General features: G+C 33.1%; 1 protein-coding gene across 1 annotated transcript in view; it reads left to right on the forward strand.

Moving 5' to 3' along the window:
* Positions 1-24,921, forward strand: part of NAV3 (neuron navigator 3) — a 576,609-nt gene that overhangs the window by 146,098 nt on the left and 405,590 nt on the right. The window contains exon 2 of the mRNA XM_058190061.1: positions 9,858-10,248. Coding sequence (XP_058046044.1) covers positions 10,177-10,248 — 72 coding nt within the window. The 5' untranslated portion in view covers positions 9,858-10,176. The remainder of the gene's footprint in view (positions 1-9,857; positions 10,249-24,921) is intronic.

The raw sequence follows: 24,921 nt of genomic DNA on the forward strand, positions 1-24,921 counted from the left end.
AGAAGCAGATCTTTCTATAATTAAGTTGTGTGTTCTTTGTATGGAAGATGGGGCTATGCAGCTATGGAAGCTGCCTCTGGTTCTTTAAAGATGAAAAGATCAGTATCTCTATATGTCATAATTTGGTAGATTTCTTTCTTTGAAAGTATACTCTCCACTGAGTTATTGTTCTTAATGGTAGTAACAAGATGAAAAATTCTGTTTCACTGACATTTTATGAAATGCTGTCTCTGTGAAGTAACATAAACTAAATGTATCTGTATCTCTATAAATAGAAATTCTCTGTCTAAAAAACATGTTTTAAAGGTTTCTTTTGGTGAAATAGATTCTTATATAAATACAAGATTCATTTATCTGTAATGCTAATACTATGCCAACCATGAAATAAAACTTACTTTGGTATTATTGATGAATTCACTTTAGAAATCTTCCTTCCTTCCTTCCTTCCTTCCTTCCTTCCTTCCTTCCTTCCTTCCTTCCTTCCTTCCTTCCTTCCTTCCTCTTTTCAGATAATTATAACCTGTATCTGAAGTCTCACATTTTTGAAAGTTCATGAACAAGAAGTTTGTTTTTATCCAATGCTTTATTTAGAGCTTATGGCTTGTGGCCTATAATTAGTTTATCATTGTGGATGTTTTAATTGATCTGTCTCTCAGCTCAAAATAAAATGTACCATATAATATTTCCAAAATACTACTAAGGAATACCTGACTATTTATTTGAATTATATCCTGCCTTTTTTGCCCCCTTCTGTTTTTGCCCAGAACACTCCTGTGAGAAAGAATGACTGCCATTCAACCATTGTATAGCTAAAAGTGGAATTGAATCTGGGTCTCCCATACCAGTTGAAAATCCTTACCATATAATATACTGTTCCACTTTCGAGATTGTATTTGTATATTATTCAGTTTCCTTAATAAAAGAGTATAGTAATTGTAGAGATGTACAATGTTTCATTAATTCTGTAGAAAATGCATTGGTTACCATTTGATCAGAGACGCTGAGTGATCAATTTGATCTCCCAAAGTGATATCAGTACCTCAAAAGAATATGGTAGAAGCCCAACAAAGTAAACAGAAATTTTATAATTGCTACAATGATAAAAAAAAATCCCACAGGCTACTGAGATACACAGAATGCCATTTATACATCAGTTTACATACATAATAATGCTGAAAATGTTATAATCACAAATTGCTTTGTAAACTCTACTCTTATTAAATTAGGCAATGACAGAATCAAACAGAAACAAGTAATGTTATAACATATTGAAATAATTTAGGAAGAACATGTAGAGATTCTTTCTGAAACACTTTTCTACCCTGTCAACAGTGGCATAACAAAGTAATGTATGTGTGTAACTGTATATGTGTGTGTGTGTGTGTCTTTCTGGTCTACTATCATTTCCTTATATTTGCTGATAAGAAAGATTCAACTGTAAAGCTTGGACCATTTAAAGAGCTTTTGCCTAAGAGGAGCTATTTAGACAAGTTCCCTGGTTCTATGACAATTTTTGTAGTATGTTATTTTAAATACATGGATCTCTTCCTTTCAGGCAAATACAGTATTTGAATAACAAATAAGGATAACCAATGAATTTCATCTTTTAGGATATTATGCTATTAAATGCAGTGAGAAAAAAAAAAGTAACTGATTTGCTGACCAATAGGCTAAGGCAGTCTGCAAAGTAGGGAAATAGATTTGGGGTGAAAAAATTAGACTATTATAACTCAATTCATTGAATCAATATATAAAATTAGTTGGATCAAGAAAAAAGAGATATTTAATTAATTATCTCTATTTTTAATTTAAAAGCACAAATAACAATAGCACTTAGACTTATATACTGCTTCATGATGCTTTACAACTCTCTCTAAGTGGTTTACAGAGTCAGCATATTGCGCCCAACAATTTGGGTCCTCGCTTTACCAACCTCAGAAGAATCAAAGACTAAGTCAACCTTAAGCCGGTCAGAATCAAACACCTGGCAGTGAGCAACGAGTCAGCCTGCAAGACTGCATTCTAACCACTGAGCCTTGGCTCAGTGTAATAACAGTAGTAATAGTAACCAATCAATTGCACAAAATGTTCATTAATCTCTAGCTCAGAATCACCCATGCTGCCATCAGTGTTAACCTCAATTCTTGGCACAATTCTAATAATTTCATATCTCATGAGTAACCCTAAATTAAATACCTATTCATTTAGGCAGAGATTTTCAAAACATCTATATTTCTTCTTAAAACCTAATAGAGTTTTATGCATGAAGACTAGAAAAGTTAATTTGAATAAACAATTTGCTGTTAATTCACATTGGTAAAGTTGTATGCATACCTTAAAAATCTGTTGGACTTTTATATTGTCTGGATAGCCTTAGAAGTAATTATTATAAGAGAGTGGCACTAAAACATATAATTATGACTCTCAGTTGTGAACTTTTAAAACAGGCAAAGAATCATGTTTCTCTCTCTTTACTACAGAGAATAATAGGAATTATAATGGCTATTTTATAATTATAATTTAGAATTATAATAACAGGTTTGACAGGACCAGGTGGGTTTATTTGAATCCTTGGTAGAAGAATTTTGAATAAAAGTTTAAGGACTTAAAAATTCTTTTGGAATAAATACAAAAGGGTGTTTATAACTTTGTTTTTTGAGAGGTGCACATTTTTGGAAAATGCTTTTGTTTTCAACTCTCTTAAAACATGATAGGATTAGACTTTGGAAGTTGGAAAATAAAGGCACCAAAAGGAACTAAAGATTACAATTAAAGGAGAAAAAACTTAAGATTTACAGATACAAAATGAAGCAAACTATTTTAACACTGGACATCCTACTGAAGGATATCTTTGAACAATGGAATAAGTTCATATTGAGAGTATCTGATCTTATAATAGATAGACTGTTTAAAAAACAATATATCTGAAAAGAAATGAAGTTCTAGGACATTGTGTTTTTTCTTTAATAGTTCTTTTACTTTTTTTGTAAAGTAAATACTTTTGTAAAAAAACACTTTTTATAAGTTATTTTTTTGTCTTTAATGATACATGCATCTCTATTGCTATTATTTTTGTGTTTTGGTCCTTTTTTCTCTTTTTTATCAATTAATAAGCAATAAAAATAAACAAGTTCTAGTGTATTATTTGAGGGGAATTAAATATCAATATTGCCAAAAGTAAAATGAGGGACTATATAATTGTTTATGTGATCAAATTTAAAATAGATATTTTCTTATCTCTGGTATCTCTTAACGGACTTTTGCTGATCTGCACTGAAATGATTTTGTTTATAGATAAAAGAGGTATGGGAAGAAGAGATCATTTGTTTTAAGAGAAGCTGATAAACTAAAACTGTTTATATTTGTGAGGAAGGTGGGAATTCACTTCTTTATATAACTGTTTTCTTATTCTTTATTCATTTTTTCTCTTCTCTATTTTTCTATTTTTTTCTGTATCTTTTCTGTTTGTATTTTTATCTTTTTAATTGTATTTTAATAGAATACACTCACACACACACACACGCATACATACATAGAGGTATAATGTATACCAATTTTATAATGTATTATGTCTGCTTATAGTGTCCAACTGCTTATTAATTTGGCTGAAAGATTTTAAGGGATTTAAGGGAAAATCTACAGTGTTTTTAATAATTAATACTAGTGTAGCTTTTTGTCCATTTCCTCCAAGAAAATGTACTAGATCTTTACAGAATATCTAGTAGATTTGGATAAATTAGATATCTATCCTTAAATATCTAGATATTTAAAGAAAAAAATATGGGAAAAATCTAAGAATTCATTTCATTGGCTCAGCAAATTAACAGTGGCTAAAGATTAACTGACCAGGAAAGTTTCGAACAAAGTTTTAATTAAAACATTTTTATTTAAATAAGCTTATCATTTAAGAAGTTGCACCCTCCTGTTAGAAATATACTTCTAAATTGATAAATTATTCAGTTTTATTTTGTGTTCCATAGGTTTTTTAAAATTTTGTTTCCAGTGTTTTGTTGATCACTGAATGTTTGAACAGAATATGATTTTACTTGATGCAGCATTTCTATGTGCAGATTCAAGCAGCATAGCTTGTTGCAATCGATGGATGTAAAATTGTGTCATCCAACATTTTTGGTATGGCACCCAGTGTGTTGGTAATCACTTGGACTGTTGGCTGGTTTATACCATAATCATTCAGTTTTAATTTTTAGATGAAAGGAGAAAAAGTCTTCTCTTCCTAATGGGGCAATGACAATGAGTACCCTTAGTAGACAAGAAGAATACTCTATTCTACTTGCTTGTGATATAGCGTACTAAGCTTTTCATAAAACTAGTTGAACTGAGATGAAGCAGAAGTATGCTAAATTTGTGCCTCTGATCTTTGAAGACAAAAAAAAAAAACATGTAGAGAAAATAAACTTTGTGACCTGAGAATCATTAATAAAATGATTGTGCATCATTTTTATTTCTTCATCTGTTATGAACACATTATTGATTGGGTTAAATAAGGAGAAAATGTTTTAAACATTGATTTTAAAACATTGCAGAAGATGGCAATGACCAATCATTTCCATACTTTTTCCAGGAGAAAAATATGTTTGTATCCATATGATCACCTGTAACTGATTTTTACTCATGGAAAACCTTCCTTGTTATTTGCATATAGAATTTATATTTATTTGATGAAAACTACTCTTTCTTCAGCCTCAAATAGTTCATTATAAATAATGCTATGAAAATATTTTGAATTCTCTGGAGAGATGTAGAATAGGATAGAATTTGCACTTTTAATTTCATAACCATGTTTCTTCCTCTACCATTGTTCATTTAATAGTCCTAACTACAAAATCTTTCTAACTACTGCCTTTCAGTCTTTGTATTGTTGACAAACACAATCCAGACTTTCCTTCCCCATTTTTACTATACTGATAATAAATGAAGTTGACACATGTCATCATAATATCTGGAAGGCCTGTTCTCTCAGCTTTGTCTATTCAGTCTGGCAAAATGAGACTCAGAGTTATGCATCAAGAGGGCTTTTGCCTTAATTTTAAGACATTTTTAGACATTGGTTAAATGCACTGCATCTATTCATTCTTTTTAAGTTCAGGGTGACTTTAAAATCATGTTTGAGAGAGAGTATTTAAGGATAACTGGGAAAAAAAATGTGTACATAATTTTGGCAGGAGGACACAAAGGATGTTCACTTTTCTTTCTTTTTTTTTAATTTGAATTTATATCCCACCCTTCTCTGAAGACTCAGGGCGGCTTACACTGTGTTAAGCAATAGTCTTCATCCATTTGTATATTATATACAAAGTCAACTTTTATTGCCCCCAACAATTTGGGTCCTCATTTTACCTACCTTATAAAGGATGGAAGGCTGAGTCAACATTGGGCCTGGTGGGACTTGAACTTGCAGTAATTGCAAGCAGCTGTGTTAATAACAGACAGACTTAGTCTGCTGAGCCACCAGAGGCCCTTTTTGAAATGTTAGTACCAAAGTATCACAAGATTAATATCTTTGTCTTGTCTAAGCCTACTACATCTGCAGTATAAAAGTCCAGATAACCAGTAGATGAAAGAAAGAGATATAGAGGTATAGATTTGTTGCCTCTACTGCTGGTCCAGTTTTTTACAGTCCTGTTCAAGTACATAGAACATTGAATAACAGAGTTGGAAGGAACCTTGAAGGTCATCTAGTTTAACCCCCCTGCTTGAGCAGGATACCCTATACCATTTCAGACAAATGACTGTCCAGTCTCTTCTTAAAAGCTTCCAGTGACTGGATACCCACAACCTCTGAAGGCACGCCATCCTACTGGTTGATTGTTTTCACTATATATAACCTTGTTTGAGTCTATATATTCAGATATATTGAAGCATTTAATGCTTACCTTTTCAAATTGGTTAGTGGCTAGGCTAAAAGTTTTAGAAAAAATAAATTTTATAGAGTTGTCTATATTCTTTATAATTTTGAGAATTAGTTCATGCTTGAAAAATGTCCCCCACTTTTGTTGCTTTTTTTGATTTAATGTTTTAATGTTTAAACAATATAGAACACTCATAATTCCTTAATCTATGTTAGAAGAGGGAATTGGTAATTCATAAATATTTGAATATTATGTCTCCTGGATGGGGAATATATCTATCCAAAATGGTTTTGCTATCTGCTGCTATGTAGTAGTTATCCAGAAATGCTAATTTTACACATGACGTTTATCATAGAAATCTCAAACAGCTGTAAAATGTCAAAGGGGTTCCAAACTTTGTCTTATCTGTCTCTACTGTCATTGAGTGATCCTCTGGATTTGCAATCTGGATATGGTAATCCTAAACAAATGAATGCATTTTTTTGATATGTCAGTGTTGGATTATTATGCTCTGTGAAATATATCGAGTGTTGTTATGTTCATAAAATATATTGCTTTTAATCATTTCATTTTAGAGATAATATATAAATGGCATTCATTAATTCTAACCGTTGGTTTATTCCTCTTAACAAGTCCTCTAAATATGGTCAGCAAGACATAACTGAATGCAATTCTATCGGTTAATTGAGATGTAAAGCAATATAAAGCTACTGTAAATCAGGCAAAGGTTAATAATGAGGGAAATAAAAGTCTACTTGCCTTGAAAAATAAGTAAATCACATTAGGTAATGAATTTAGTGGCAACAGAGAAAGTCCTGTTCAGAGGTACATCTAAGTAAAAGGATTTGGATTAATACTATCAGTCTTATCTTGCCTTACCTGTTTTTTTAGATATATTAGTTTTCTGCTTTTTACGTTGGACCTCTGTGCCATTCACATAAAATAAATTTATGTAAATGGGAAACTACATTTCCCAAGCATTCTACATAATAGGATAATATTTAAAGTGACTGTATATGAAATGGCTATATCTGAAGATCTTTCACAGCCAATGAATTGCTGATGATCATATCAATGTTTACAGATCTACTTTTATTTGTAGATCTACTTTTATATGATTCTCATATAAATCTTCTCAGCTCAAGCAGTTTCATAAGAACTAAGTTACAAAATCCATCAGTCATGGTATTTCACTTTATCTGATTATACCCAATTGCTTTTGTAATTTACATCAAGATTGGTACTCTTCTTATGCATGTTGGTACTGTTCTATTTGAGTGCCATCTCGTCATTTCCTTTTGAGAACTAGTTTGAAAAATGTTTCCCACTCTTGTTGGGGTTTTTTTTTTTTCATGCTGAGATTTTTCCAGAGGCTGAATAGATCAAAATATTTTAGAAGAAATCTTTTTCACTTTTTAGCTTTCATCTTTGATGCATTTCCAATCACACCTCCATACAAATATACAACCATGTGCATGCAAACACAGACACATATATACATTCTATAGGGTTAGTTTGCAACAGTTTACTGAACTGATTACATACCTATTAAATAGTCATTCCATGAGCAAACTACACCTGCATTTTGACATTTCTTTAGTTACTATATCTACACCTAAGTACTATTTTTCAACATTTTTTCAACATTCATTACTTCCTTTTCATAATTTCTTTGGGGACACTTAAGTTTATAGTATTTGTTTCAATTTTACTCTTCAACATATCATTATAATTCCCATAGCCATGTCTAAAATACTGCTTCTGGAACTCTTCCATTTGCAATTCATGCCAAATTACTTCATTCCTTTTATTTTTAATTCCATCTACTCTGCTAGAGGCTACTTATTAGCCCTCTTCACCCACATATGAAACACATTTTTATATCCATTAAATCACTAAATTTTGGTGGTACTCTGTAACATTATAATTTTCTCTCTGTTCCAAGCAGCTTCCAAATCTTCTATTAGTAGATTCATTTGTCTTCTAATATGTTTTCATAGAAACTTTTCTCTTTCTGAAATCATTCTACTTTCACACTTAACTTCTTCTACTTGTTGTGTATCAGTCCACTGTAGATTCTCCTTATTTAGTAACAGTATGCCGTCTTGCAAAGAAGTATCTAGATTAAAAGCCTTAGCTTGCACAGAATTACCTGAACAAGTTTGGTGTGATAAAAAAATGTGCTAAATATGGCTACTATAGTTGTTACAATTAACAGTGAATACTGCATCTGGCATGGATATAATTAAGACTATTAACCTAACCTCAGTGGTGGGATTCAGCCAGTTCGCACCACTTCGGGAGAACTGGTTGTTAACTTTCTGAGCAGTTTGGCAAACTGGTTGTTGGAAGAAATAATTAGGGCAGAGAACCGGTTGTTAAATTACTTGAATCCCACCACTGCCTAACCTATACCTTTTCTAACGAACAAACTTTATGTGAACAAGTCAATTGATTACTACTTATAGTATAAAACTGTAAATAATGTTAGAGCAGAAGATTCTGCTCCAAGCAGTATGTGTCATTTAGCTTCAGATCAGCCATTTTTGGTGGCTGTTTGATTTAAAGAATGCTACTCCATTTTAAATCTTACTATATGTTTTCTGCTTCAGACACACTCTAACTTGTGTATTAAATCTATAGGAAAATTGTGATGAATAACAGGAATAAAGCACTGTTATTGACTAACTGTCTAGTGTACACCATAGATATATTTTCTTTCTCTTCTGCTCAGTGACCAATAAATTGAATGATAGAAGAGGTAAAAGGAAGGGCATACATGTCTGGCAGCCTTTCTCAGATTGAAATAAAATGATAAAAGAGCTGGCCTGGCCTTGCTTGGCATCTCAGTCTGTACAAGGAAGCTGCTATTAATTTAAAAATGAGACAGGAGGAGGAAGAAGAGACACAGGGTGTTCATTAGAGCTTTTGACAGGCTCAGAAACAGAATCCAAGACAATTTGAGCAAGGGATACAATTCAAATGATGCTCTCTGTGGAAATAACAAATTATAATATCAGCGATAAGTGGCCCTTGAGACAATCAAGAGTTTCCAGAGTATTTTTTGTACAGAATGAATGCTAATAGCCTTCTCCTTTTAAAATGGCATTACATAATTGAAACTGATTTCAACCCCTTCTCTTTTTCTTTGTTTCAACTTGGTTTTGTTATGTCTGTCATTTGCTTTGCTTCATGTTGGTTTTTTGCTTTAAATGTAAAGAGTCATTTCGATATGAGACAGGCAAATAAATGACAGGCAAGTAAATCTAATCAATAAATAAAAACAAACAAATAAATGTTTTTAATATTTTGTAAACCACCCAGAGTCAACAGAGTCAGGCAACATAATAGTAACAAATTAATTAATTTGTTATGTTATTTTATGCTATGATAAAATACAGCCTTTGTATTTTCATCTGTTTGTTACTGTTTTGACTTTTAGGCCAATTAGCCATGATAGTGATGACCTAACCCTAAATCCACTATCTGCACCTAAGTACTATTATGATGATTGCATGTTGTTCTCTGTCCAATAGTCTCGCCTCCACTCTACTTTTCTACCAATCAATTTCTATCTGGTATCAGAATTTAACTGATGATAAAAGCTTTACATAAACTTTACAGAGGGGTATGCCTAATGTATGAGGGAATGCTTAATGTGCAATACAAATTTAACCTTCTCTACAAGTTTAACATTCTGGTGGCTTTATATGTGACTGAGGCAGTACTAGATTTACAAAGCAACACCTTGCCTTGTCTAAATTCAGAAAGATAAGTGTGTCTGGATCAGGTTAATACTTGGATGAGGACTCATTGTTATCATATCTTATGTGATAATTGCCCTAACAAAAGTATTTTTCAAATTGAATACATAATATAATAAATATACTCTACTCTACTCTACTCTACTTTACTCTACTCTACTCTGCTCTTAGAAACATGTAATATATAATCCATTAATTATAATTTATATTTCTTTCTCAATAGGTTCGCCAACAAAATTGTAACTTTCAAAAATGGAATTTTGTATAGGAAGAAACAGATAAATTGGAATTAAAGGTGTGAATATTCACTTCCCTTTGGAGGTATCTGCTTTTAAAGACGATATGTTGATTCAGAAGATCCAGAGAGAAAATTGTGAAATTTATTTCATCTACTCAGTCCATGGAGTTTTAATTTACTTCTTCAAGGCAGCAAATTTCCACAAAGTTGTGTGATGGATATAGCAGTGTATCTTTGTGCCTGGAAACCTTACATTGTGGATTAGTCTGCTATCAATTCCATTTCGGGGACAGGATTGGATGTGATGGATTTATCTTCAGATATGAGTAGGCATGGAAGAAATCCATTCAGTCACAAGCTGGAAGATCAGAAGAAGGTAAGGCTATTTTTGGTCATATTATCACATGTATTCTATTTAAAGTATTATTTTACTAAAAATTTTATCATTTACAAAATATTCTGCAAATATGCTATTATGTACTATATGATTTTTACTCCACAGTAGTTATTTGTGGAACTAATTTTATTACTACCTGATCACTGACTTCCAAAAAATCTTGAAATTATTGAGCAAATATGATTGGCAAAACATTCACTCTTCTGCCATTTCTGACTTTGTGCCAAGTGTTTCTGTAATAATGACTATTATTAACTTTCAGGCTTAGCTTGTTTGAATGTTCGATAACTTTCTGGGAAAATAAATGCTTCCCCATGGCTTCTAATATTGGTTTATGAAAAGAACATCACCATGTATTAATTAGTATTATGTATGGAATGAGCAAATGTTGTTGAATATCTATGTTTTAGAAATTATAATTTATTTGGGATGAATATAAGAGTTATTTATTTAACACAGATTCTTTTAAATTTTTCCCAAGATTGCATAAGCTGAATAAGAAAATATTTCTATTTCTTTTAAAGATTTCATTTGCAGATGAACAAGCTTGCCTAGGCAAGGTTTAAAAGTTCATCTCTCTGAATAGATGGCTATTTCTGTAATCATTTCTGCACTGAAATGTCTGATGACAGGTTTTAATTGGAACTGATTGAAATGCATGTTTAACCATGTAAATTAAATGAATTAATGAATAAATAAATCCTACAAATTTCTTGATCAGTATTTCTATCTTATTAAAGTTTCTAGTTGCAAGGAAAGTTTATAAATGCACTTTGATAGATTGTGATGAAGTATTTCTATAAAACTTAACTTTCAATTAACATAAAGAGTTCTGTACATAACAAAATATAAATGGTACATTTAGATTATCATACCTAGTATATTTTTAACTGTTAAATGCTCAGAATTGAATGTTTGCTAGAAAGTTTGTCTAGAAAGTACTAGTGATTGGGGTTGAAGTCATACGTTCAAACTACTTATATCGCATGGAGATCAGTGCATACTTAATCAGCCTATGTGTGAAATAGGCAGCTTGATTATGGTTCATTCTCAACTTCTGTCTATTACCTTCTCGCTTAATTGCAATGATAAACTGAATGGTCCAAACACAGATTTTTAGGATTACGTTGTCAATTCTCTTTGGAACTCAATGTGATTGCTTTGAATGGAAACAGCTTTCAGAGATCTTTGGCAAGAATCTTTCCAAGCTGTTGGCTGATATTCTAATGGCAGAAATTGAATGTAGTTCCTTTTGCAAAAAATATAAAACACATACTGTACCTCTGAATTTTAAAACAATAATAATTTCAGGATAATAAGTATATATTTATATAAACAGAACATTTTCTTAATAATTTTTCTAAATTATATAAAACAGAAATAGTAGGTGACAGAACATTAAGAACGTATGTTGCCCAGTTTAGCCCATTTATTATTAAATAGGGACTATAGGTTGATCCTATGCTTTCCATCATTGTTATACACTCCAGCAGAATTATGTAAATTGCAGAATTGTTGTTACTTTTCAAATATTTTTTTCAAGTTTAGCTATAGTGTTTCACTATTTTGTTGACATTGTTTTTTATTGCTTTGTGTTTCTAAGCATTAGATATATGAAAATTTGTTTTAGTGTTTTATTGGCTTGCTGAAGGCTTTACATGAAATGGGCAATCATATTCATTTGGTTAATAAACAAAAATAAATGATATTTAAGAAAGGTATTGTTCTACTGTTGGAATGTTATAGATTACATTTGTCTCTCTGTGTGTATTACTTCTTAGGAAAATTCCTTGCCATATGGATTTTATGGATTTCAGTATTACTATACAGTTTAATATAATCTATTTTGAATTTGAGTACAAGTTGATAAAACAGGAGTTATTTCTTCTACTGAGTAAGATACACCTGATGGTGTATGGTCATTTCAGACAAGGTGTGTGCTGTGTGTGTGGGTTTTTCTCCAGTGATATTTATTTGATTTGCTAATATCGATTTGTTTGAAGATAGCGGAATGTCCAAGGGGTTGTACAAAGCACTTGAAGAAACACTTTGCTAAGGGTATTCCTTGCCTGGAAGAATGCAAGTAGCTACATCTTGTAGTAAGTTCAGAGGCCTTCCCAGGTTGTTATTAGTTATGTATTTATCGACTGCCTTTCTTATGTTAAAAAATAACTCTAGGCAGAAAACATGATAGTACTCCTTCCTATTTTCCCCACAACAACAATCCTGTGAAAGATTGGGCTGAGAATGACTTGCCCAAGGTAATTAGCTGGTTTTCATGATTAAAATGGGACTAGAATTCACAGTCTCCTGGTTTCTTTGCATCCATATGCATAAGCACAGACACTTTGTTTTGTGAAGATAACCTGGGAAAGCTTTTGAAGCAACTGTCTTAAGCTTTCTAGGGATGCAGTTGCCTCAGTGCTTCATGGATGATCACCTTGCACAGCCCTTTGAAATGTTTTGCAAAGCCTTAATATTAAGTATTTAACTCATTTATTTAACTAATTTAAAAAATTTAACTAATTTAACTCATAGAATTATCTATTGTAATGTCCTTCCTGTTAAAGACTACTTCAGCTTTAACTGCAATAATACAAGAGCAACCAACAGATTTAAACTTAATGTTAACCGCTTTAATCTAGATTGCAGAAAATATGACTTCTGTAACAGAATCATCAGTGCTTGGAAAACTTTACCTGACTCTGTGGTCTCTTCCCATAATCTTAAAAGCTTTAACCAAAAACTTTCCACTATTGACCTCTCCCCATTCCTAAGAGGACCATAAGGGGCGTGCATAAGCGCACAAATGTGCCTACCGTTCCTGTCCTATTGTTTTTCTTTTCTTCTTCCTATATATATATATAGATGCTTATACCTCCCAATATTTACTCATATATATGTTTATATACTATAAAATCTTTTTATATGATGTTGTGACAAAATAAATAAAATAAATAAATAAATAAATAAATAAATAAAGTAGTATTTCAGACTTCAGAGAATATTGCATCCTATGGACAGGGCACCAGTAAGGAAAGCTTCCTAAAGTTGTTAAAAAACTACTACAATGTCTGACAAACTGAAATAGGTGGGCAAACTAATTTAGCTAATACAAGATTTTAGCTATATATGTATTTTCTCTAAGCCTATCTGACTACTGGTAGAAAAGCAATGTGTTTTCCCCCTCCCATTATGAGAACAAGAGAAGGCAGCTTTCAGAGAATATTTAAATATATTAAAACTTTAAGATGCTTTGGAAATCACACAAAAACATTTGCCTATTACAAAGACATATTTCAGGAAATGTTTTCCAACTTCCAACTACATAGCAAAAAAAGCTTTAAGAATTGTTAACGTAATCTTGCGTAGCTTCTTTTCCAAAAACACTACACTACTAACCAGAGCATATAAAACATTTGCTAGACCAATTCTAGAATACAGCTCGCCTGTTTGGAACCCTCACCACATCTCTGACATCAATACAATTGAACGTGTCCAGAAATATTTTACAAGAAGAGTTCTCCATTCCTCTGAAAACAACAAAATACCTTATCCCACCAGACTTGAAATCCTAGGCTTAGAAAACTTGGAACTCGGTCGCCTTCGACAAGACCTAAATTTAACTCATAGAATCATCTATTGTAATGTCCTTCCTGTTAAAGACTACTTCAGCTTTAATTGCAATAATACAAGAGCAACCAACAGATTTAAACTTAATGTTAACCGCTTTAATCTAGATTGCAGAAAATATGACTTCTGTAACAGAATCATCAGTGCTTGGAATACTTTACCTGACTCTGTGGTCTCTTCCCATAATCCTAAAAACTTTAACCAAAAACTTTCTACTATTGACCTCACCCCTTTCCTAAGAGGACTATAAGGGGCACTCCATAGTGTTTTGCAGCTGTCTCTGAGTGGTTTATAATGTCAGCATATTGTTCACAACAATCTGGGTCCTCATGAGTGAAGGTCTGGATTTATTTGAGATTTTTAAGGATGAAAACCCATATTCAATTTGTGTAATAAATAATGTTGACAGCTTCAGTTTTTTAATAATCTGAGTCCCAGATCTGTTTAAAAACTTTTAGCTAATCCAGTCAAAGTTGAAATTATATAATATTCAGCATGCCTGAGTCCTGTTTGATGATTATTCTTTACCAGTATTGATAATGATGGTGAATACAGAGCGGATGAACTTCTCTTGTTTTAATAATAACAATAATCTTAAATATTTAAATAAATATTAATTTATTAATACCTCAATGATTACATTGAAATCTATTTGTATTCCTATTGTATGGTCAGCAAGCAAGGGGGGGGGATTCAACTGGTTCGGACATCAGCTGCTAATTTTACATCTGGTTCACCAAAGTTGTAAGGACTGGCTGGCCCCTCCCCTCCCAGGAGTCTCCATGTGGTTTTGAATGCCAGGTAAGTGCAGGACCGACGTGGAGGCTCTGGGAGGGTCAAAAACGGGCCTCCCGGAAACAGGCCCATGTCCAACCTCTGGAGGGCCTCTGTAGCCTGGGGGAGGCTGTTTCCGCTCTCCCAGAGGCTCAAGGAAAGCCTTCGGAGCCTGGAGAGGGCAAAAAAATGGGCCTACCAGAAGTACCGGAAGTCCAGAAACAGCCATTTTCAGGCCTCCAGAGGGCCTCTGGAGCCCGGGGGAGGCTATTTTCTCCCTCCCAGAGGCTCGAGGAAAGCCTCCAGAGCCTGGGGAGGGCAAAAAATGGGCCTACCAGAAGTCCAGAAACGGTCCCATTTCTGGCTTCCAGAGCCCGGGGAAGGTTGTTTTCACCCTCCTGGAGCCTCAAGGAAAGCCTCTGGAGCCTGGGGAGGGTAAAACGCCTCCCCCATTGTGGTTCAGGAGGCCAAGTAGGTCACGCCCACCATGGCCACGCCCACCAAGCAACTGGGCAGAGAACCGGTTGCTAACATTTTTGAATCCTACCCCTGTCGGCAATTTATATATATATATATATATTTTCTAAGTTTGGAAATATCCAGTTAATGCAGGATTAATTAACTATGTAAAACTGTTGATACAATTTTCCAGATAACTTTGCATCTTTAAAAGTCATGCTAATTTTGGAATGTCACAGCATGTCAAAGATTATTTCAATTGTACTTAAGTCAAGTACAAGATAATGCAGCAAATATTCCAGTATGATAAATTTACTTTTCCTGAAAAGCCCACATTCTTTACTTAAAATCTTTTTGAACTGTGGTATGGTTATTGAATATTTTTACCCTTATGTATCATCACCTCTTCCCTTTAGTCGTGAACTGTCAGGACAGTTGCAGAAAGTTAAGAAAAACTGGTAGCAGCTGCACATACTATCCCATCACAGTCAGTATTTGGATAATCTTCCGGCTTCTCAAAAACTTAACCATTGTCATATTAGAAGGCATAATTTTGTTTGTTGGTCATCAATACATGTATACATACATGCAAGCATGCATGCATACATACATACTGTCATGGCTTGTTTCACAAACCCTGCTCACAGCCAGACAAGAAGCAATGGGGGAGGGAATGGTTTGGAATGCAAGGGAGGGGATTATGGAATACGAACACACATACACACACATGTACGTCTTACATTATACATATGTGAAACAATAATATATTGTAGTCCTTCTCTAGCCTCTATTTTGTCTCCATAAGACTTGTGGTTTGCTTTTCCAACATTTTTCCTGGTTTCTGAGCTGAAAAGGGAGCTCTACATTTAACTGATTGAATTCATGCTCAGCAAGAGCAGGACTCGTGAGCTTTAAATCAGGGCAAGAGAGTGATGGTGTTTGACTTTCCAGACACAGAAGAAAAGAACAGACACTACAGAGAATGGAATTGATGTGAAAAGAAAGAAAAAATCCAAGAGTTCTCCAGCAAAGATATTAGATATATCAATAACTAACAACTGCTTCATTTTAAGGCCAATGAACCATGGGGCAAAAGGTCTATTGAAATGTTGGAGACACTAGCTATGGAATTAGACTATCATGTATCAGAACATAAAAGAAACTGCAGTCTCACACTGTCAGTAAGTAATTGCTTGAGGTGGCTTCAGTCTAGATATAGTAAAGTGTTTTTTTTTTAACCTAGCTGTTCATGTTGAGTATGTTTGGAAGACTTCTGATGAGTTGAAGATCTGCAAAGAGAGATGGTGGAGATTTACTGTTCAGGAAGCCTGAGATGGGAGATGTGCTAGCCTCTCTTCAAAGTCCCTTGTGTGTGTGAAGAGAAGAGAATAATTCCTATTCACTTCTATTCAGTGAATTCTATTCTGACTATTCAATTCTGATTGGAAAAGAATAATTTCACTGAATTATTCATTAGAATAATTCCTATTCCAATGCATAGTATGCTAATCTGTAAAATTATGAAAAGACATAATATTGAACCTGGCAATAAATCTTGTTCTAAGTTATACAAAATTATATAAATAGTATACAAAAATAAATTATATGCAATATGCAAAATAATTGGTATACAAATTATTTAGAAATAGCGCATCATCATAGGTGATGGCAAACTCTCATACTCTCACAGAGGAATGTTTATTTGAATGTACATTCAATGGGAAGACAAGAGCTTCCTATTATTCCATTGGAAACCAGTGGATCAAAAAGCATCTTGGTAAGTTGGAGCCTCGCTGAAGCATAAACTTAAAACTTTGGAAATCTATTGAAGCAAATCTGAATATCCTAACTTTAGTTTATTCAGAATGGTGATTATGCTTTTGGTTTGAGTTCACCTCAGAGTTGAGAATGCTGAGGATATGATGTTCTTTTTTATAATTTATTTGCAAGTTATAAACTGCAATTGTAATTTTTTAGATTTAAAACTTATATATTTCCTGATAAAATAAACAAACAAAAATTGTTTTTTTTTCATAGTAAAGGACATATATGATCCAAAATGGTCCTGAAAGATACTGCCTTTCAGCAGAACTCTCATTAGAATTAAAAAGCTATAAGCTGTTTTCCCAGGGGATCATAAAATACTGAAGCTTATTTCACAAAATCTGTACCATCCCTAAGGGTTATCTTTGCTCAACATCACAGATAATATTGCTTTACACTTTGATAGTCAATTTGCTTTGAAGTTTGGAATGTATTGGTTAAATTTTACTTCATAAATACTGTCTATGTGGCTTCAGATTTTTACATGGTAAAAATATAGATGGTTTTGATATAACAGTTGTATTCTGTGCCAGAAACATACAGTAAAATTGAAGCTAGATCACGATTCTGGAAAATTTTTAATTCTTTAAAAATATATAGTATTTTAAAATTTGCAAGGATTGTCTTCTTCTGTGTCTCAGTTTAAGAACAAAAACATATATATATATATTTATAGCATATAAACATTTTCTACATAAAAGTGTCATAAAAACATCACTCTATGAATGATGCATATCTTACTATTTTTAATAAAGGCATAGTAAACAGGAGTGAGAATAATTAGTTTGTAACCTACATGTAACTGTTTTTCAGAAGACTCAAATCAAGGGCTTTTCCAAATATTATAAAAATGGAGAGCCTGTGAAGCAGTTGGACCCCACTTTTGAATATGTGATAAGCCTCTTTCCCATTCATCTGTATGTAAATGCATATTTTTGTAGAAAGACATGCTCTGCATGAACATCCTTTACTATTGAGTCACACCCTGGTGACCTTGTAGAGAGTTTTATAGACCTTGCTCATCTCTTAGTCTTTGGGTGCTGTTGGGAACCTCTTCTTGCCTGTATGATATATGCTGTGAAACATCCATAGTTTATCATAGCCAGGGAGCATATATAATAATATCATGATATTTTCTCTTTCTGTACAATAGCAAAAGTAAACATTTTGTCTATATTCATGTTTATATTAAAATCTATTTATCTATTTTTCAGCAACAAATTAAACTTGAATCATACAGAATGATATGCATGATTTTGCTTTCCATTGATAAACAGTGAAGCCAGGAGACAACCGGAAGTGTCATGGCGAGACTGGATAGAAAATAGCAGACAGTGAAAATCCAGCCAGACAAACTGCTGTTGGGGGGCGGGTCTTCAGACCGGATCCATCTTGTAGGGACGGTGAAGAAGGAGAGGCACCTTGGATGACCAAGAAGAACAAGCAAGCTCCTCGGAGATCGGAGGAAACTCTTTGATCTGGCGGTGGGGGGCAACAGCCATCATGACCGTCATGAAGCTGGGGCAACCGGAATAAGATTTGTGCAGGAGCGGTGTTTTGGACGGAGTATTGGTACCCGGTGAGTGATTGGCTAACTCACAGATAAAAAAGAGGTATTTTAAAATTTTCAAAAGAAGTCCCGGCAAGAAAATAGCAGCTAATTGACATTGGGGAATGTTAATGAAGGGAAAAGAACAAAAGAGAAGTTAAAGCACTAAAACCCAGAATGGAGCTTGATATTTGGATTGGAAATTGGATTTGGAGATATAAAATTATTATAAGAAAAATAAACCCGAAAGAAAATAGTTTCTGAACAAGATTGGACATAATTTTAAAAGTTTTGAACTTTGAAGGAAGAACAAAAGAGAAGTTAAAGCACTAAAACCCAGAATGGAGCTTGATATTTGGATTGGAAATTGGATTTGGAGATATAAAATTATTATAAGAAAAATAAACCCGAAAGAAAATAGTTTCTGAACAAGATTGGACATAATTTTAAAATTTTTGAACTTTGAAGGAAGAACAAAGCAAAATTCAAAATAGAAAAGCCCTTTAAAGGAAACTTTTCACGTGGATTTGAAATTGGATTTTAAACTGGAATTTGGGATATATAAAATGAAGAGAAAGAAGAAACTTGAAAAGCATTTGATAAGCAGATTTAATACACGAATTGGATATTTTGCAGCTTGTTGATTTGAAACTTGTGGATTGGAGAGAGACATCTGCTAGTGGAAAAAAACACTACAACAAACAATTTGAAATTTGGAAAAAATTACAGTGACCTTGAGTACAAGAGCCGTGGGAAGTGTGAAGGAAGATTTGTTTTCTTTTAAGCTGTTTGATCTCGACAACCAAAGGAGGTGAAAAATAACAAAACTGTAAATTGGACTTAAAAACAAACCAGAACATCAAAATGTGGCAGGAACTAATTGAGATGGTTAAAATGATGTGTGATAGAAAATGAGAAATTGTGTCAGAGAATATTCAATTGGATAAAGAGGCTAAGAATGAGAAGCAAGAAAACAGCACTGAAGATAAAGACATTGATGATGAAAAATTAAATGATTACATTGGGAATTGGCATTGGCATCCTTCAATCTCAAAAGACTATGGTATCGTGTTCTGGAAAGAGGTCCTAAAACAGCATCTCTTGTGACTAAAAAGGCCACACCAATTCAGTGTGGCAATCCCTTCCATATTGAAGGCAGATACATTCTGTCCCCTGCCCAGCTCCCAGATTTCGCTGGCTCCTGGACTGCCTCTTTGCCTCGGCCTGCCGAACAAGTGTTTCTTCGAATTGGAGAAGACAATGCTGCATCTTTAGCTTCCAAGCTGAATGATCAGAGGTCAAGGTTTCCCAGCTGTTAATGTCCATTACCAAGGCCTTTAGATCCCTCTTGCAGATATCCTTATATCACAATTGTGGTCTCCCTCTGAGGCTCTTTCCCTGCATGAATTCTCCATACAGGAGATCTTTCAGAATCTGACCATCAGCCATTCTCAAGACATGCCCAAGCCAGCGTAGACATCACTGTTTCAAGTGTATATATGCTAGAAATTCCAGCACATTCCAAGATTGCACTATTTGGAACTTTGTTTTGTCAGGTAATGCCAAGAATACGTCGGAGACAGTGCATATGAAAGGTGTTCAACTTTCTCTCTTGCCATACATAAAGTGTCCAAGACTCACTGCAGTACAAGAATGTGCTCAGGACGCAGGCTCTATATACCTGGATCTTTGTATGTTCTGTCAGCTTCTTATTAAGCCATACTCTCTTTGTAACTCACTTTACCAATACGTTTATTCAGCTCAGTATCTAAAGAGAAAGTGTCAGAGATAGTTGAGCCAAGGTATACAAAGTCATGGATGACCTCCAGTTCTTGTGCAAAGATTGTAATACAGGGAGGTGAATCCATGTCTTGACCTATGACTTGTGTTTTTGTCAGGCTGATTGTTAGTCCAAAGTCTTGGCAGGCCTTGCTAAAACAGTCCATAAGTTGTTGAAGGTCTTTGGCAGAGTGAGCAGTAACGGCAGCATCATCAGCAAAGAGGAAATCCCGAAACTCCCAATTACATTGGGAGTAACAATGAAAAAAAGAGAAGGGATAGGAGGAAACAACCTACAAAAAAGAAGCAAACTAAGGGAAGAAAAGGAAAGAGGAAAAAACTAGAGGAAAATATTTTTAAGGATTACACTGGGATTAACAGTGCCAAAAATAGAGAGGTTGGATGAAGCAAGAGAGAAAAGAAAAGGGAAAAGGATTAGGCACAAAAAGGTTAAATGATTACACTGAGATCAACAGTGGGAAAATAAGAAAAGTGAGAGGAGAAAAGGGGAATAGATCAGATTGGAATTTAGGACAAACTAGACGAGTAAAGGATTTAAAAGTCAAAGGAAGGATACAGAAGAAAAGACATAATAATTATAAAAAGAAAAAAAGAAAAAAGAAAGAAAATGAGATAATGGGATAAAGGGAGGAAAATTTTAAGAGGTGGGTTGCTGGATGGACCAAGAGAAAATAGTTAAAATGAGTAATTATTTTCTTTTCTTTTATGTACACTGAGAGCATATGCACCAAGACAAATTCCTTGTGTGTCCAATCACACTTGGCCAATAAAAAATTCTATTCTATTCTATTCTATTCTAATTAATGGAAAGGAGGAAAGGTAATATGATGTTTACCTATAGTAATAAGTGAACTTTTATTCACTTATTATTATTAACATTTGTGATTGTAATATGAAATATATTGCGTAATATGAATGGTAGAATGGAGAAAAACAAGGGAAAGGAGGAAAGGAAATATACTATATATCTATAGAATTTAATGAATTGTATTAATATCAGTATTGTAAAAATTGAATTATGATATAAATTGAATGGTGTATTTAGAAGTGGTAAAGTTATGGAAATTCAAATGAAATTGAAATTAAATAAGATATTAATAGAAATTAAGAAGAAGATGATTAAGAGATTAATCTTAATCATCTTTGTATCTGAAAAAGGTGGTATGAAAAACAAATCTGAAGAAATATATAGTTTTTGGTAAAATGGTAAAATGATTAATAGGGAAATAAGAAATGATAAATTGGTTCACCTTAGAAAATAATTGACATTAAGAGACAAATGTGAAATATCAAGATATAATAATAAAAAAAAGAAACTAAGGATGGAAATGACTGTTTAAATTAAAGGATTTCAATGGAAATAAGGAAATAAGAGAAAACAAATTGATGATAATTTACAAATGTGGTGATTTTGAGAAATATATGTGATAAATAGAGAAATAAAATAATGAAATGAAATAAGATTAAGATTGGAGATCAGGGCGGATAGTAATATTGAGTATATATTAAATATTAAGTAGAGATGAAAAATAAAGTAGAAAAAAAGAATATTATGGCAGAAATTGAAATATATAAATTATATTTGGGAAATACTTATGTTATAAGCTGTATAAATTTTGACTCGGTCAATACTCTATTCAGAAAAAATGCACTGTTTGTATGTTTGTTTGTTTTTAAATAATAATAATAATAATAATAATAATAATAATAATAATAATAATAATAATAATAATAATAATAGATAGATAAAACAGCGAAGCCTGAAATTTGACAGATTTTATTAAGCGCTTTTAAAGTTTGGCAGGTATCAGGCTAGAACTGAGGGTTTGACTTGCGTTAGATATGAAGCTAGCTAGTCACTATTTTCAGCCCTAGGAAGCAGGCCATGGCAAATTATTTCTGAAAAACTATGCCAAGAAAACTGTAGGGACTAATTTAGGAAGTCATAGGGAGTCAACAATGATTTGAAAGCATAAAAACAAAAAACAACTCTCCCACATGCATAGTTATTTGGTTCACCATAGTAACAATTTCTTACCAAAAAGGAGCTATTAGTAAACTAAAGTATGTATATTAATAGTCCTTTAAATTTATTACATCTGTAGCATAAGAAGAACAATAACCAACCATTTCTACACATCTGTTGAGATATATGAGGCTATATATACAAAATAACAGAAAGGGAAAAGCTTTTTATGTATGCTAAGAAATTTCTTATTTTTTGTTATTGTCTGAAAAAAAGGCTATGACCCTGATATTGGCAAAAAGTCCCTATAACTCTTTGTTTTTTTGGAAGTCAGCATCATTCTACAGGTAGTCTTTGACCTACAACCACAATTGAGCCCAAATTTTCTGTTGTTAAATGAGATTTTGTTAAGGGAATTTTGCCCCATTTTACGACTTTTCTTGCCTCAGTCGCCACTGCCGTTGATAAGTTAGTAAATTGGTGAATCTGGCTTTGCTTGTCAGAAGGTCACAAAAAGTGATCCCATGACCTTGGGCCAAAGGAACGGTCATAAATATGAATCAGTTGCCAAGCATTCGAATTTTGATCATGTGATCATGGGGATGCTGCAAAGGTTGTAACTGTGAAAAATGGTCATAAGTCACTTTTTTCAGTGGTGTTGTAACTTTGAATGATCACTAAATGAACTTTTGTAAGTCAAGGACTACCTGTACAACTGTCTAAGTATAAAAATAATTATTGCAGTTTTATGAAACCAGGTGTGTCTAGGAGGAGCTCTGACAACCTCAAAATGGTGCAGGTACTTAATTTGATTCGTCTGCATGATAATGTTATGATGACTCGGTCCTACTTTTGAGTATGCCCATATGTGAGGTCAGTGATCTTATGAGATTTTTGTGATCTCACACGTTCTAGTGACATAGCACAAAAACTTTGTGAACTCTCTTGCTAAATTTCAGTAATGTGGCATGAGAACCCTAGCAAAGCTTGATAATCTTGTGAGATTTTGGCTATTTAAAAATGTTTGTTGATACTGTTTTGAGGTAGTTCTTATTTTGCCAATTCTTGGCACGTAATTATGTATCCCTTTCTCCTCATATGTAATACAAACAAAGTGATTTTATTCAGAATGCAGTGAATGAAGAGAGAGGCTTACTTGCTAACTTCTTAACAAAAATTGGATCCTTCTCATGCAGTTCAATTAGATTAACAAAATCTCCATTTTGTCTAAGCATTGTAGCCATATGGGGAACTGAGGGATTTGGTCTGGGAAGGACAGAGATAAGTCTCTATTCATCCTGCTGAGTTTCAAAGGAAAATTAAGTAAGTAGCAGCATGCTTGAAATTAAGAGAACATCTAGTTTGCCTCAACTTGGTCCACCTTAGAAAGTAATTGACATTAGGAGATAAATGTGAAATACCAAGATATAATAATAAAAAAAGAAACTAAGGATGGAAATGACTGTTTAAATTAAAAGGTTTCAATAGAAAAAAGGAAATAAGAAAACAAATTGATGATAATTTACAAATGTGGTGATTTTGAGAAATATATGTGATAAATAGAGAAATAAAATAATGAAATGAAATAAGATTAAGATTGGAGATCAGGGCGGATAGTAATATTGAGTATATATTAAACATTAAGTAGAGATGAAAAATAAAGTAGAAAAAAAGAATATTATGGCAGAAATTGAAATATATAAATTATATTTGGGAAATACTTATGTTATAAGCTGTATAAATTTTGACTCGGTCAATACTCTATTCAGAAAAAATGCACTGTTTGTATGTTTGTTTGTTTTTAAATAATAATAATAATAATAATAATAATAATAATAATAATAATAATAATAATAATAATAATAATAATAATAATAGATAGATAGATAGATAGAACAGCGAAGCCTGAAATTTGACAGATTTTATTAAGCGCTTTTAAAGTTTGGCAGGTATCAGGCTAGAACTGAGGGTTTGACTTGCGTTAGATATGAAGCTAGCTAGTCACTATTTTCAGCCCTAGGAAGCAGGCCATGGCAAATTATTTCTGAAAAACTATGCCAAGAAAACTGTAGGGACTAATTTAGGAAGTCATAGGGAGTCAACAATGATTTGAAAGCATAAAAACAAAAAACAACTCTCCCACATGCATAGTTATTTGGTTCACCATAGTAACAATTTCTTACCAAAAAGGAGCTATTAGTAAACTAAAGTATGTATATGAATAGTCCTTTAAATTTATTACATCTGTAGCATAAGAAGAACAATAACCAACCATTTCTACACATTTGTTGAGATATATGAGGCTATATATACAAAATAACAGAGAGGGAAAAGCTTTTTATGTATGCTAAGAAATTTCTTATTTTTTGTTATTGTCTGAAAAAAAGGCTATGACCCTGATATTGGCAAAAAGTCCCTATAACCCTTTGTTTTTTTGGAAGTCAGCATCATTCTACAGGTAGTCTTTGACCTACAACCACAATTGAGCCCAAATTTTCTGTTGTTAAATGAGATTTTGTTAAGGGAATTTTGCCCCATTTTACGACTTTTCTTGCCTCAGTCGCCACTGCCGTTGATAAGTTAGTAAATTGGTGAATCTGGCTTTGCTTGTCAGAAGGTCACAAAAAGTGATCCCATGACCTTGGGC

Source organism: Ahaetulla prasina, chromosome 7, assembly GCF_028640845.1.
Source record: "Ahaetulla prasina isolate Xishuangbanna chromosome 7, ASM2864084v1, whole genome shotgun sequence".
Classification (NCBI taxonomy): domain Eukaryota; kingdom Metazoa; phylum Chordata; class Lepidosauria; order Squamata; family Colubridae; genus Ahaetulla; species Ahaetulla prasina.